This window comes from Agelaius phoeniceus, chromosome 12 (assembly GCF_051311805.1).
Source record: "Agelaius phoeniceus isolate bAgePho1 chromosome 12, bAgePho1.hap1, whole genome shotgun sequence".
Classification (NCBI taxonomy): domain Eukaryota; kingdom Metazoa; phylum Chordata; class Aves; order Passeriformes; family Icteridae; genus Agelaius; species Agelaius phoeniceus.
Window position 1 is genome coordinate 8,012,483 of NC_135276.1, and position 15,091 is coordinate 8,027,573.

At 46.1% G+C, this 15,091-nt stretch overlaps 1 protein-coding gene and 1 long non-coding RNA gene across 3 annotated transcripts; one reads left to right on the plus strand and one right to left on the minus strand.

The window, feature by feature from the left end:
* Nucleotides 1-263: 263 nt before the first annotated feature.
* On the minus strand, nucleotides 264-3,507 carry POP4 (POP4 ribonuclease P/MRP subunit). Of its 2 annotated transcripts, XM_054640708.2 has the most exons (7): nucleotides 3,427-3,507; nucleotides 2,974-3,026; nucleotides 2,371-2,594; nucleotides 1,675-1,752; nucleotides 1,392-1,453; nucleotides 950-1,051; nucleotides 264-651 (listed from the first exon to the last, which is right to left on the minus strand). In XM_054640708.2, the coding sequence occupies exons 1-7, from the start codon at nucleotides 3,431-3,433 to the stop codon at nucleotides 515-517; spliced, it is 663 nt and encodes a 220-aa protein (XP_054496683.2). In that variant the 5' UTR covers nucleotides 3,434-3,507; the 3' UTR covers nucleotides 264-514. The 2 variants fall into 2 exon arrangements, with proteins under 2 accessions (XP_054496683.2, XP_077041205.1); XM_077185090.1 differs by lacking the exon at nucleotides 3,427-3,507 and having other exon boundaries at nucleotides 2,371-2,786; nucleotides 2,974-3,009.
* Nucleotides 3,508-3,513: 6 nt separating this feature from the next.
* Nucleotides 3,514-11,053, plus strand: LOC143695106 (uncharacterized). Its single transcript, XR_013184026.1, has 3 exons — nucleotides 3,514-3,811; nucleotides 9,962-10,029; nucleotides 10,538-11,053. It is a non-coding gene; the product is annotated as an uncharacterized LOC143695106 (long non-coding RNA).
* Nucleotides 11,054-15,091: the final 4,038 nt, after the last annotated feature.

The window sequence follows — 15,091 nt, forward strand, 5'->3', positions numbered from 1 at the left end:
CACACCTGGTACCTGTAACAGTATCAGCCCCAGCCAGGGAGATACTCAAGGTAAAACCTGCCGCTGAAACAAGATGCTGATGTTGGCCCAGGAACGATGATTATAAAGAGCAGTGTCAGCACCTGCAGGCTCACTGCAAGCATGTAACAGGCAGCTAAAGCCCAATTTATACAGAAGGCAACAAAAATGTTTATTACAGAGTTAAAAAATATAATTTTCACTGTATAAATTTACACTTATAAACTGAAACAGAAGTCAGGTAATTAATATTAATCATATAGCTTTAATTCAAGAAAGAGTATTATATACAAATAAAAAAAAACAGACACAACCAATTTCAACAGTCGGTGAGACTGCTTAAAGACAGCAGATACTGCTCATTCTTCAGTAAGAAATGCTTTATAAATATTTCACATGGCTGTTGCTTCTTCCATCTGCCAGAAACCCTGCTCTTTGAGCTGCAGGAAAACAGTTTCACAGATGTTTCTGTGAGTGCTCCTGAGTTTCCATGAAATCACAGGTCAATAGTTCCTTTCAACTTGAATTTTTTTGCAGATCTCTCACTTGCTCTGAGCAGAAACTTGCTGCCGTAGATGTAGGATATGAACCCATCAAGCTCCAGGCTAAACACGTTGTTAAGTTTGGGAACAACTGAAATGCAAAAGGACACAAACTGAACCAAGTGTGCTAATGTAAGTCCCTGTTATGGAAATATCCTGACATATCAGGGGATGTTATTCACCTGGAGATTTGAGCCTTGGCACATTTCAAGGTTTTTATACTTTCTCAAGAGATAAAATATAGCCCAAGCCTCCATGAATTACCAAAGTTAGTCCTTGTGCAAGAGCATACAGTTCAGTGTTACACTTTTTAAAACCAGCTCATCTCTAATGAGATGTGTTTGGGTAAGATATTGCGCTGAAGAACTGAAAAAGAATGCCTTGCATACCTTTTAATTTGTCCTCTTTAGTGATAATTTTGAAGATGTGTTTAAACTCCTGTAGAATGATTCCTGTTATCCCAACGTAAGAGGGGCACTTTGATTTTGTAACTGAAAGAACAGAAGTAGGTATTAGAAAATTTCAGGTGCCCTTTACTTGCTCTTCTCCTGTTGCCTGGTGATTTTAAACATTTTCAAGCATGAACATTTAAATATTCTGAAATAAGGTAGTTACAGTAATCACTGGTAGAATGTACAGTTAACCTTTGCAACTAACAACATCATGTGTGATTTTGAAGAGTAGTTGTGAAGTAATTAGAATTTTTAAGGAGAGAAATACGATCTCAACCATGTCATTCTACAGTTAATGGCACTGAAAAGAATTTAAAAATAAGCACAGCATCATCTCCTGAATTTCAGATAATGTTCTACAAGCAAACAAACAAAATACCTGTAACAATGGCTCCATGGAGATCAGCTTTAAGCAGCTTGCCCTGAATCATATGGGGTTGCCTTGAAGAAGAGAACGGGATCAAAAAGGAGGGAAAAGAATCAAATGAACTGTCAGATTTACAAAATGTGACTATGACTATTATAATCATGATCATTCTGTGATCCTGTGAAGTAGTACCAATATGCTTATCAGTTAGCCACAGTGTTTCAAGCAGTAACTCAATAAAACTAGAAGTTTTACTGCATAAAACCCAGACTAAATTTAAAATATGCCCACATACGCATCAGGTTTGAGTCCATGGCACAGGTCTCTGATGTACTGCTTCCAGAGCTCGTGCAGTGGGAGAAAGATGGCATATCTGCAATAAAAAAAGATAAAATATGATACAAAATCTAGTTACAAAAAAGTCCATTGGTTGATTGCTGAAGTAGTCTGTATTTCCACAGAGTTAAGTCTAACATTTTTAAGTTACACAAGCTTAAGTTACCCTGCAAGGTGACCCACTCCAAACAGCTGGTTTACTTTATAAAACAAGCACAAAGCATGCTCTTCTCTTCCAACCCAAAACAGAAATGTGTTTTAGAGTATCAGGCTAAGACTGAAGAGATTTTCCTTTTTTTCCCACTCTTTTATCTCCCTGCTTACTCTGTTAGCAAAGCAGGGGCTTCATTCAGCACGATAAATTCAAGGAACCTTACGCAGAGTTTTGACTTTCTGGTCACAGACAGTCCAACTTTACAAACTGAAACCAGAGGGGATTGTGTCTGGGTTTGATTCCTTGTCATATCTAGGTACACAAAATGAGCTCAAGAGAAATGAATCTTTCACCCATGCACACAAGAGAACTCTTCTCATACTGAAATGACACAAATAGTGTTTCAGACTGGAGGATTTCTATCCACATCAACATGCTGCTGCTTTTACACTTTTGATGTAGTTCCTCTTTGCTACACAAACAAGACATTTAAAGCCTTACCTTTGCTGCTCAGGTTCAATTTCAAACAGACGCAGCTCTCGCCTCTGCTTGGCAGTAAAACCTTTTGTCTTCTTCCTCTTCTGCTTGGCCTGTTTTTTGTGGTAATGCTCCAGAACGACAGCTTTCCGAGTCAGCATGTCCTGGATAGCCTCATCTTTCATTTTGGGCATGCTGCGCCTCAGGAAGGCATGCACAAAGGTCTTGGCTTTTTCTGAGTCCTGGGGCTAAAGACACGTAAAGGATGCTCTAAAATAGTATGTGTTAATTAAGATGGAACTTGCTGCTGACCGGTGGTTTCATCAAGTTGGCAAAATCTCCGTGGGAATGGGAGATCTTCCCGTCAGTGCCAGTGGAGGGAGATGTCCCGAAGCCGAAAGTCCTGCGGGCAGTGCCGAGTGCAGGAACACCCCGGCCCGCTGTCGGACCCGTGTTTTGGAGGAAAACTCTTGTTTTGCATTTCGTTTGAAACAGTGAGTTCCGAGCGGGATATACAGGGGAACCCGGGGACCCAACCCACCCCCGGCCCGTCGGTGCCTAATAGGGTTTAAGAGGCCGTGCTGGAGTGGGAACGGCCAGGTAAACCCGGCACGGCGTGCTCGGTACCTGCAGGCGCAGCTCCCCGCTCTCCTCGGGCGCCAGCCGACGGTACAGCTGCCCTGCAAGGCGCGGCGGCGCGAGGGTCGGCCGGGGCGGGCGCTCACCCATCCCCGGCCCCGCATCCCTCATCCTCCATAGCCCACCGGCGCCCGCCCCGCATCCCTCACCCTGCACCGCCCGCCCTCCATCCCCTCATCCTCCATCGCCCACCGGCGCCCGCCCCGCATCCCTCACCCTGCACCGCCCGCCCTCCATCCCTCATCCTCCATCGCCCACCGGCGCCCGCCCCGCATCCCTCACCCTGCACCGCCTGCCCCCCATCCCTCATCCTGCATCGCCCACTGGCGCCCGCCCTCCATCCCTCGCCCTCCACCGCACATTCTCTATCACCTCACTCTCCATCCCTCGCCCTCCACCGCTCATCCCTCTCCCCCGTCCCTCTGTCCCCGGTCCCCTCACCCTCCATGGTGTCGCGGCGCAGCCGGCGCGGGCCGATGACGCGTCAGGTGCGCATGCGCACAGCGGCGCTCCCGACCCGGCCACAAGGCGGCGCTGCCGCCCACAGGAGCTGGCGAGCTGCTGTGAGGGGAGCTGCTGTTTAATTGGCTGTTTGCTGCTATTTACTAGTCTTGTACTAATAAATTCTCTGAATCGGGGGACACTGAGCAACAGATATTTCATTTACTATCATGGGGGAGTTTTTTTAAAAAGCCATGTCAATCATACCTTCTGTTACGCAGGCCACCTCATTTTGTGTTCTCACAAAACAGAAGTGTCTTGAAACCAGCATGGCCAATTCCTTTTCCTGCCAGCCCAGTCCCAACTCCTGCAGTTCTCTGCTCAGGTATGATTTTTCTCCAAATACAGAAAATATTTGTTCTTATCACGTAGCAATATTTGCTTAGCGATAATGAAGCACTGCTTGGTAAAGGATATTTGGGGAGGGAGTTACAGGGCCAGGGTATAGGAAACATGATGATTTTGTGGATGCTGCTGTGGGGCACAAAGGTACTAAAGTGATACCCAACAGGGAATGAAATAGTAGATCTCTCTGGTTGTGTGTAAAGGAGAAAGGGCTGGTGTTTGCAGAGTATTAAGCATGAACAGCAGCTGGTTTGTATCACAGACCTCCTGGCAGCTAAATATCTTACCAGAGCAAGTGGATCTCTTGGTTTACAAAGCATGGACTCCTTGAGTTGTCATTGCTACTATGAGAAGATCAATTTTCATGAATGGAGTACCAGGATAAGCGCTATGGGTCTTTAGGGCCATATGAGTGCTCCTTCACTGGATTTATGCTGCAATTCTTAGTGCACTTCAGGGATTAATAGTCAAATCAGTGTTGGCGGTGCTGGTGTTGTAAATCCAATGATCCAGGCTAAACTGGTGCCTGGGGAAACCAGCCTCTTCCAACAGCTCTACATCTTCATTTCCCAATTTATCTTCAGATATAATGTCTGAGGGAGTGAGCTGAGCATTGGTGTGTGTCCCAGCAAGAAGGCTCTGCATCAGGAGTCGAGACTCACATCAAATAAACATGAAAAAGAATAGGTGAAGACACTGAGAAACTGCAGAATAGGCAAAGGCAGTTTGTAGATAAGAAAAAGAAGGCTCAGAGAAATGAGGGAAGATGTGAATGTAAAGTGATGTGGAAATATGCCAGCAAATAACTATAATGCATATTTTGGGATGTGCAGCACCCTTAGTGTCTTAGAGTTTTGAAACTTCTTACTTCAAGTACATCCCCTTGGAATAGGTTTGTAGTGATAAAGTTCCATGATATATATTATTAATACCATGTTAAAGGTGCCCACATTGGTGTTTCTTATGCAATTAAATCTATATGGCTTTATTTATTGCTTTCCAGAGATAGTAACACCTCACTGACAGCTATGCAAACCCCTTTCATGGACACAGTCTAGCTGTGCCCTAGGGGAGGATATTGCTGTATCTCTTGGGGCTGCTGAACTGCAGGGATGGGCAAGGACCGTGTGCAGGCCAGCCTGGGGAGCTGCAGTGTCCTGGGAGAGCTGGGTGGCTGTGGAGCAATTGCACAATGAGCTTTATTGTGACAGTCACAGAAAGCTAAAACTTGAGATGTGAAGTGACCAAAGACAGTGTAATTAAAGATGTTTGTGTGACACAAGAATAGCAGATCAGGGATTAAAAAAAAAGAGTAATTATGAACTGAAGCAAGAGATGAGCGTGAAGTTAACTGGTGTGTGCAAAAAGTCACTGGGCTGTAATCACTGTAATACTTTTGCTGACAGTGATGCAGGAAATAAATACTGTAATTCTCTAGAAGGACTGTCTCAGCAAGCATTTGAGCTCTCAAGATCAATATAGTTTATTCCTCTTGGCCAAATTGTATTAGCAGCTGAATTTGGTCCCTGGGGACATCTGTACTGGTGAAAATAATTTCCATTTAAAGCCCTCTGATCTGATTTTCTCTATCCAGATAATACAATTCCCACCCCCTTCCCATGGCTGTGCTGAAGCAGCATCCATCCAGTCCGTGTCAGCCCTGCCACCATCCCACAGCTCCTGCCTGCACCCAGCCTTGGCATCCTGCTCTGACATCTCCTTTTAGGGCCAGTGGCTGACCATACCCAACAGAGCTGTTCTCCCCCAGCCCTGGCTGTGCAGCCAGGACCTTTCCAGGGGGTCAGTACTCAGTGTTCCCTGGAAAAACCCGTCTAGGAAAGGGTCATGTCTGGGGTGGTGGGTGGGTGGGCAGGATGAAATCTGCCATCCAGCCCGGTGGGAACATGGAGTGACTGACATGGGTAACCTGAATCTTCACCTCCTGTCAGTGGAGCTATGCCAGAGGAAGGTTTGCAATATTTGTGTGTGTGAGCCCAGACTCTTGCATTAGGGGCTTGGTTGAGTGATTTTAGATTGCTGTGTTTGACTGATGAGCAGCATCTTCTGAAGTACCATGCATCCCTCAAATGTGTCTTTTCCATACAGTTTTCCATTAATTTTTCTGCTTTATCAGCTCGCCCTTAACTCAAGGCTTGTCATCGTGTTCTGCCCCCGCCCCAAGCTGACAATCTGTCCTTCCCAGCTGAAGGGTCATTATTTCCTTGCAGTCCTGGCTCCTTCTCATCTCAAACTGCAGCTGCTGCTCCAGGGCACAAACAAAAGGCTGGCTTGTCTGTGCCTGACAGAAACAAGAAAGCGCTGGGAAGCACAGTCCAAATAGATCTCAGTGGCAGAGACATCAGAAGCAAATGATAATCCAAAAATGTTTTCAGAAAATCCCAATGATTTAATAGCGGGGTTTTCAAAAGTCGAAGTAAAACAAGGCAGGTTTTTGGCAGGCTGTGCCGTCTCCACAGCTGCTCACACTAGAGGGCAGCCCAGGACTGTACAGAGCTGTTGGAATTCAGCTCACTGTCTTACAGTAAAAAATAAATTGTAAAAGTTTACAAATTGTGTCCTCTTATGGGAGAAATTTGCCTGTTTGCAGCTTGGTTTAGCATATAGAACTCCAGTTCCTCCACATACCAGGCTTTTCTGTATCACAGTGTCAGTGAAAAGAGGATTGTGGAGGAATTCAATTTCACCACAAATTAAGGTGGCCACTTTTTAAACACCAATACATTCTTATATCAAAATAAGAAGCCATGTCCGTCTTAAAATATTTAAAATATGGGCAACCCTAGAATACCTGGAGATAACTACTGCAAACTACAAGAATCCAGCCTTGGCACACAGAGCAGTGCTAAAATAGCTTCACTTGCTTCCCAAAACAGTAACAAGCAGTCAGGAAAGCTGAGGCTTTGGCAGCTGACATTTGCATTCCCTGAGTGCTGGGATCATGTATGATCCAAACACACATCAGCATGACAGGCACCACTTCTCCTGAGCAGCTTGTGTTTACTACTTAATACCAGCATTCAGCATTCATGTATTATTCCATGACAGTGTGTCACAGTCATTACTTTTGTTATTCTTTGAGTCTCATTTAGAACTTGTTGAATATTCTATTTTAAAACTTAATTAACATTGGGTCATGTGTGATAGGGAGGCATGATGCAGAAATGAGTATTAACAATAGTAAATTAGAAAGTAATAATAGTCATTGGAGTTACAGTTTGACTAGTTTAATGTATTTCATTTGGTTTTGGTTAAACTACATAAAATTAACATAAAATTAATTCATTACAATTTGAAAATAATACAGGTGTGTTGAAAATAAAAGGTGAAAATAATTTGTGTTTCCCTGAGGCATCTTTTGCTGTGTTTGCCAGCAGGTGCTCGGGCCAGAGGCAGGGGAGGGCACCCTGCAGCCCAGGGGGATGTGCTGGGGCCATGGGCACTGCCTGTGACACTGTGACCCACAGGGGAGCAGGAGGCTCCAGCCATGCTGGGCAGCGTCCACAGCACGGCCTCCTCCTGCCCTGCTCCTGCCAAACAGCCACTGTGCCTGGAGTTACAGCTGCTGAGAAACCCCAGGGAGGCTGGGAAGCTTCATTAACTGAACAGACACGAATTTCTCATTTTTCCTCTATAATGAGGCATCCTTCTCAAAAGCATCACTCTCAGCAAAGCCCTGTTCCTGCCAGACTCTTTGGAAGCAGCGTGCTGAGGCTGTCAGGAGTGAGCCATTCCTTTTAACACAGCAAGTCTGCTTGTGCCCCTCCAAGGGATGCAGCTGCTGAATACGCTCTGGAAGGGCTCCTCTGCAGCACTCACTTCAGGTCCCGCTGGTTTGAACACGTCGGTCACAGCATGCCAGCTCACGAGAGTCCTGCCCAGGGGACCCAGAGGAAAACAAGTGGGAGCTATTTGTCTGTTGAAACTGGGCTGAATGAGCCCTGTTGGCACAGGCAGCACCTGAACTAGCAGTTCATGAGGCAGTCTGAGGGGAGAGCTGTGATTCCCAGCTGATATGGAGTGGTGCATACTCACACACGGTGCTGCTAACCCATAACGCTGCTGGGACCACGTTGGTAATGCATGGAGGCAGCATTACTTTTATAATGTTCCTGGTGATCTACATTGGTCTTTTATCAGCCAATTATAGAGGCATCAGTGACTGTATAACATGTGTCCCAAACCATCAAGGGAAATTCAGCTAAATCCCCCTCACTGGACTGCAGTGGAGGGCACTGAGCTGTGCTCAGGACTCTTGAAGTTTTCATCCATGGGAGTGTGAAAAGCAGTCACAGCTTGGACTCCCACTGCAGGCAGGGTCCTTATGAGCAGTGGTCAGCTCCTTGCACAGAGCTGGTGATGAGGCTTTCAGCTCCCTGCCTGTAATCCCATTTCTTCAGTGTGGAGTGTGGTGGGGCAGTGAGGGGGTTAACACTGCAGCAGTCCTTTGATAATTGAAAAAGAAAAAAGCCCATCCGAAGCTAACCAAACAACCCCCTGTTTGAGGTCAGTGCTCTAGTAAGTGCCTTTTAAAGAAACAATAACCTGGTGCAATAGAAAACATTCTGTCCCTCTCTTCAGCAGAAATCTGATAAACCACAGAGAGAGGCAGGTGTCCAAGGAGATAAAAGTAATAGATGTGGCTGCAGTTCGGGAGTGAGTTAGGCTGTCAGGCTGGTAATTAAATGAAAGCCCTCTCAGGAAATGCTGGAAGCTAATAGATACACATGGAGATGCCAATTCATTTGCCTCAGCAATATATGTTAATTTTAGCATGGGATTAATTTATACCTTTTGCAGTGGGATGAAATGGCAAGGATGGGAGGGGGAGAGCTTTCATCCTGTCAATGGTAGAGATTATTAAGCACCTTACATTTGTTAAAAACAGAACAGTGTGTGAAAATGGGAGAGAAAAAATGTTTAATTTTAACTCTAAACAGAGTTAACTAATCACAGGCTTATACCTGACCCAAAGCACTCTTGCAGACAGCTGCCAGGGGCTCCTTGGCTTTGCCACAGCTCAGTAAGTACAGAGCCCTAGTTAGCAGGTAGCTCGAGTCACTCTGTGTTGCTGTGGTTTAAAGGATTTCTGAGTTACGAGAGTGTGAAATGAGGAGTGCTGCAGGGGTGGATCCCACTACAGGAAGAACAGAGGTTATTTGGGACTACAGGAAGCTCAAGGATGGATGCTCTGGCAAATGTACAGAGGAGCTGCAGGAAAGGGCAGATTTGTATGTAAAAGCACACTGCTAATCACTGAGAGAGCTGGTAATCACCAAGAGCTGGTAATCTTCAGCAGAGCTGGTGGTCACCACAGAGCTGTGTGTGCCATGCAGGCTTGGGGCAGGGAGCAAGTCACTGCTCAGGACCCCATCAGCTTTAGCTGTGTGGCACACCCTGTCCACAGAGCTGCCCAGCTCCTTCTGGTTCGTGGTTGTCCTGTTCTGGAAGAAAGCTGAGGCCAGGCAGACACTGGACAGGGGAGAGATGTTCTCCTGCAGTGGAGGGCAGTGAGGGGGCTGTGACCCTGCTGTGCCCTCAGGAGCTGGGTGTTTGTGTGTTACTGCCCCTCTCTGAGGTCATTTTTGAACCTTGCATCACTTCTGTCACAGGCACTGAGCTCTCATGTAGCACCTCTGCAGCTCCAGGTGCACAGCTGAGGACAGACACACAGCTCCCAGTCCACAGCTGAGGACAGACACACAGCTCCCAGTGCACAGCTGAGGAAAGACACCCAGCTCCCAGGGCACAGCTGAGGACAGACACCCAGCTCCCAGTGCATCTCAAGCCCCTGGTGAATCTGGAGCTGTGCCTGTGCTGGTGTCTGCCAGGGCAGCACCAGGTGCTGCTGGGGACACGAAATGAGGCCCTGATTTACACATCCAAGTGTGGCATTAAGGGTTTGACTATGGGTATCTCAGTGCTGAAACACACACTGCAGCACAGCAGGCTTCTTTCTAAAAAAAGCACTCTGATCTGTGAAATTTTCAGCATTGAGGCATCAGAAGCAAAGCAGATTTTCCTTTATTTTCTTCTGCCTTAGAGGAGGAATACTTGCCCTTCAGTGTGATTACAGCCCATTTACCAACACTTCTTTTTTTTTGAATTTCAGACCTACATTTTGGAACAGTCACAAGGAAGAAGTGTTTCTTTTCAGAGCCTGGAGCAGCCAGAACAAGGGTAAAGTTTATTTAACAAAAATAATAGTTCCAGCTGAATACATAATTGTAAAATTACAGTATTATGTAAAGAAAAATAGAAATGGTTGTGGGTCAGGGTCAGGGAAGGAAGATAATGACATCTGCTGCAAAGTGCATCCAACAACTGTCTTCAAATTTTAAAGTTTTTTTTTTATTGGATGTTTTTTCTTTTCTCTGTGTAATTATGCAAAATAATAGAACTAAAAAAAATGTACTAAATGCTGAAAGCAAGGTGGAGGCTTGCTCAGGGATTGCAAATAGAGGCATTATAAGTGGTGTCTCAAATGCTGATTTCAGAGTTGTGGGCTCTGTCTCTCCAGAATGGGGGTCTGTGTCCTTCCTGCCCACACACGTGTCCTCTAAGGGATGTCCTCCCTGCATGGCTGGCCAGGGCAGGACCCTGAGGGCCCCACGAGGGCTGGCCCTGGCTGCACACTCCTTGCTTAACAGCCATTGCCCTGATATCACCTCAATCCCCTTTGTTCCAGACTGCAGCTGTCAAAACCCACACTCTTCATGAGAAGGAGAGCTGTTACCCACTTTTGATAATGGTACTTCTGGTTGGCTCTTGCCACCCTTGCTGCACAGTCTGGCTGCTGGGTCTCCTCTCAGGCACTGCTGTAGTGTCCTTCTGCCCCTGCTCCAAGGGCTCTCAGCGTTTCCATAACACTGGGAGGTGAGCTGGGAACAAACCCAGGAATATCCTGGCAGTCCTACCAGCATCAGGCCTGGGTGTTTGCCTGGGTGAGCTGTGGGAGACATGGAGGAGTCAGGAGAGCTCATGTCATTACAAGAGGGGCTCCTGTGCCAGGGAGATCATCTTAATGAAACCCTCCCTATTCCCTGAGGACTGACTTACAGGGATTTTAAGGGACTGTGGGACATGCTTTGATGTGTCTTTGTGTTGACATTACTGAATCCTACTGAGCCCTTCCATAACTCTGGCATTTAAACACAGATGTTGTGTATTGTGTGTTGTCCTCTTCTTATGAATTGAAACAAATTAAAAAAAAAAAAAAAGGTAGAAATAATAATTTTTTTCATTGTCATGCATGTAAAAATACCAGACTCCACAGCTGAGAGGTTTTTGGTGCTCACACAGATATACAGAGTCAGTTCTGGGGGTAGGAACCTGGGATGTTCCAGTTTTCAGTGCAGATACATTCCCTGCAACTCAGATTCTGCTCTGGCTGGGAAGCACCAAGGCATTCCCCATCTTTGGCCAGAGGTGATGAGTGAGCACAGCAGCTGGAGCTGTTCTCCCTGAGTGTGGAGAGGGCGTTTCTGGAGCCTGGTGCTCTCCAGGTGTGGCACAAAGCTCCAGGTCCTGCTGCTGCCCTGAGGTGTGCTTCCAACCCAGCTGAGCCTCCCACACGGCAGCGTGATTTACTCAACCACTAAGATATTGGGTCAGCCCTGTAAATCATTCTAATTATTTCACTAAACAGCTTGTGGAAATAGATCAATAGAAAATATGGCATTTAGGCTTACAGTGCTGTGCATTCATTATGGGAAGGGAGTTATATTAACTGATTTAGGAGCTAATAATAACTGAAAATAACAATTTAATGGAAGCCTTCCAATCCTGCACTTTCAAAGCAGGATACAGCTATATGCAGTCTACTCATTTTAATCTCAGTCAAGTATACAGAGCAATCTTTTGACTCTCAGAGAAATGTCAGTCAAGTACAAGTACTTGGAGACTTTCAGCATCCCATAAATTACATTATAATAAAACCAAAACAAAGAAACTGTCAACAACCATTTTTGCATACTGGCAGGGTCACACAAACCAGACACATGAAAAATAAGAAAATATATTGCAATCTAACAAAGTGAAAGAGTTGCACAGTAGGGGCTACTTTCCTCTTGCATTTGTATTTCTGTGAGACCGTAGTTTGTGCTGCAGAGCTTGAAGGACACTTCTCTCTCTAAGATATTGGGGTTTTATCTCAAACATCTGAAGAGTAAATATATGCTATATTTCTGTGAATATACACTATATTTGTGATTTATGTATGCAAGGAGACAGGGAGGAAAGCAAACCAGAAAACCTAATCTCACCTGTGCAGCAAAAGCCAGGTCTCACCATTCAGTAGTTGGGGTCAGCATTGCTCTGTTACAATTATCTGTAGCTGAACTTAATTTGGTATGCTGTGTCCTGGTTTTCTTAATGCATGCAGGACAGTCACCTGTGTGTTAAAATATTTCCTCCTGAAATAAGCTGTACATTGTGACTCTTTAATGCCTTATTGGCCATCGAGTAACTGCTGAAGCCAGCAGCAGGACCGTGGGCAGAATTGGAGCTGCAATCAGATAGTGGCCCTGTGTCAGGCTGCTTGGAAAGCCTGCAGCCTCCTGATAGGCAGTTGTCACACCAGCTATCTCCACTATGCTTTGCAGGCACAGTTAAGCTTTTCTTTAAGCCCTCAGGCTAGATAGCTTTGGAATTATGCACTTCATCACATCCCAATTAGCTAGGGATGCATGACAGAACCCGTTATCACTTGGTTTAGGTGGGAAAACACCTTATTTTGCTTCTTGGTTCAGCACGTGAAGAAAACAACCACACCCCCTTTTTCTCCACCCGGAAAAGCTTGTTTTAGAGCAGAGTGAAACTTCGAGCTGTGTCAAATCGTGCTGTTCCTGCTTATTTACCTGTGTCCTTGAGCTCCACCCGGCTGTTTTGGGAATGCTAAGTGTTGCTAAAATAGAAATGAATGGCTTCAGCATGACAGCAGCACTTGCTGAGCACACTGCCTGTGCAGGCTGTGCCTCAGGTGTGCCTTGTGGTCCAGAGCCCCCAGAGGAGGTGACATTGTTTCCCAGGTAAATGGTCCCCAAGGCTCCCCTCACCATTTTGCAGTTGCACTCCTGGCTGTAAACAACAAACAGGACAGATGTTTTTCCCAAGCCAGCAGCCACAGATGAGCTCTGAGCAAAGGGAAACATGAACACATGGCATTTTCATGGCCCTGAACGTGAGCAGGGCTCTCTCTGGTGCTGCTGTGCTCCAAAAGACCTGTTGAGGCACAGTTTGAATTACCTGGGGTAATGAGCCTAAACTGGGTTGACTTTTCCATGCACATTTACAAAGCAGGTTGACAAACACCTTCTGAACCCAGCAAAGCTCCTTGCATTCCCTTTTGAGATGGTTTTCTTTAGTGAAGTGCTTTAGTCTAGCATAAGTAGTGTAAGACCTCTCTGGTCATTAAATAATTAACTCAGGTTCATAAAGGGAGTTTATGTTCTCAAAAAATACAGCAAAAGTTCAACTACTCACATTTGACACTGTGGCAAGCTGGATTTAGTTCCTTTTATTCAGTCTTGTCGTTAAGTCGTGTTACAGCTGCCATTCTGACAGGGGCCTGGTGTGGTTGCTCACTGCTCTGTGCTAAGGGCAGAGGGCAGAGCCCACCTTCCCACCTTCTGTCTCTGCCTAGTGCTGGGGAGCTGCAAGGTGACCACACCAATGGATTCCTCCTCCTTAGGATTGAAGCACTAATAGGTACTCAGCTTTGGTCTTCCTGTCTTGTCAGGCCCTGCTTGCTTCTCTGAGGATTGAAATGCCAGGGTTATTAATTATTAAAGGATGTCATAAGGAGTCTGGCTGTGTGGTTCTTGGCTAGCTTGGGTGCAAAGTCATTATCAGTGACTTAACCATAAATGGAGGTTCATTCTAACCAGGATTGCAATTAGCACCTTGCTGTGCATTTAACTAACTTGAGACTCTCATACCACTGTACTATAAAAGTTGAAATTATATCCAGGCACTCTGTAAATGGATTACACTATTATCATTATTTGTAGCACTGAATGATTGTACTTTTACTGTCTTGCACTGAATTAGCATAAATGAATAACAAACATGAGTGTATTTGGTAAAGACTATAAAGTAACTGATGTTTCCTTAATCAAACTGTAAATTTTCACTGTCTCATTTGATTTTGTTGCCTTTAGCTTCTCTGGTGCACTTTCTGAAGTGCTGCATTCCCCTCAGGGTACCAGGTATCACTGACAGACATGTCCAGCTTAGATCATCCCTCAGTACAGTTATCCCTTGGCCTGACTTGGGTTTAGATGTGCACACTGTGCCTTTGTCTGAGGGTTTATTGACATTCCCCAGCAAGTGCAGCTCCAGAGCTCACACACAGCTTGGCTCAGTCAGTGAGGCACACTGTGTAGGTAGGCACTGCTGGCTTCCCAGGGCACTGTAAATTCAGGATAGCACTGGGGGGTGTTTCAGCAGCATCCAAATTCCTGCCACAGACACAGGATGACTGTCTAGGGAAAACAGGCTTTTAAATCTTGAGCCACTTGAGAGTCCCTTCAGGAAGGGATGGGTGGCTTTTCCTTGTGCTCCCACTGTCCCTGCCTGCTCAGAGCAGTGGGAGCAGCAGTGCCTGTCCTGCCAGACCAGGGTGTGAGGCTGAGCTGTGCTCTGGGATGCTGGGCAGGAGCTTTCCTGAGCTTTCCTGAGCTGCACTGGCCATGGCTGGCAGCCTGGTAATACAGCCCCTGCCATCCTGCTTTCAGTGCTTTGCAGGGGAACCCAGAAAAGAAAGACAAATGAGGAGTCCTCAGCACCATGCTGGTGCTGCTCCATAGGCTCCAGAGAACTGACAAACAAACAATTCTCAGAGCACAAACAAACCCCCAGCCCGGGGCTGTCTGCTTGTTAATTCCCAAGGGGGAATTTAGCTCTCAGATCCTTGGCTGGGATCTGGCCAAGCTGCTCCTCTCGGGGTCACAGCCAGCACCACACTGCTCTCCTGAGGGAAGGATGAGGCAAAGCCAGGAGGGGGTCAGAGCCCTGGCACGACCTTCCTCACAGCCAGCCCGAGGGCACAGACACTCCCTGAGGGGCTGGTGGCACGTTTGTAAAACTGCAAACACAGTTGCTTAATGACACACTGACTGGTATCCATCACTTGGATCAACTCTGACAGCTCTGGAAGCACTGAAATGCAGCACTCCAGAACTGTAAGTAAATAAATTACAGCATAGGCATTAAAAAGAAGCTCTGCCATGGGAATTGAGAG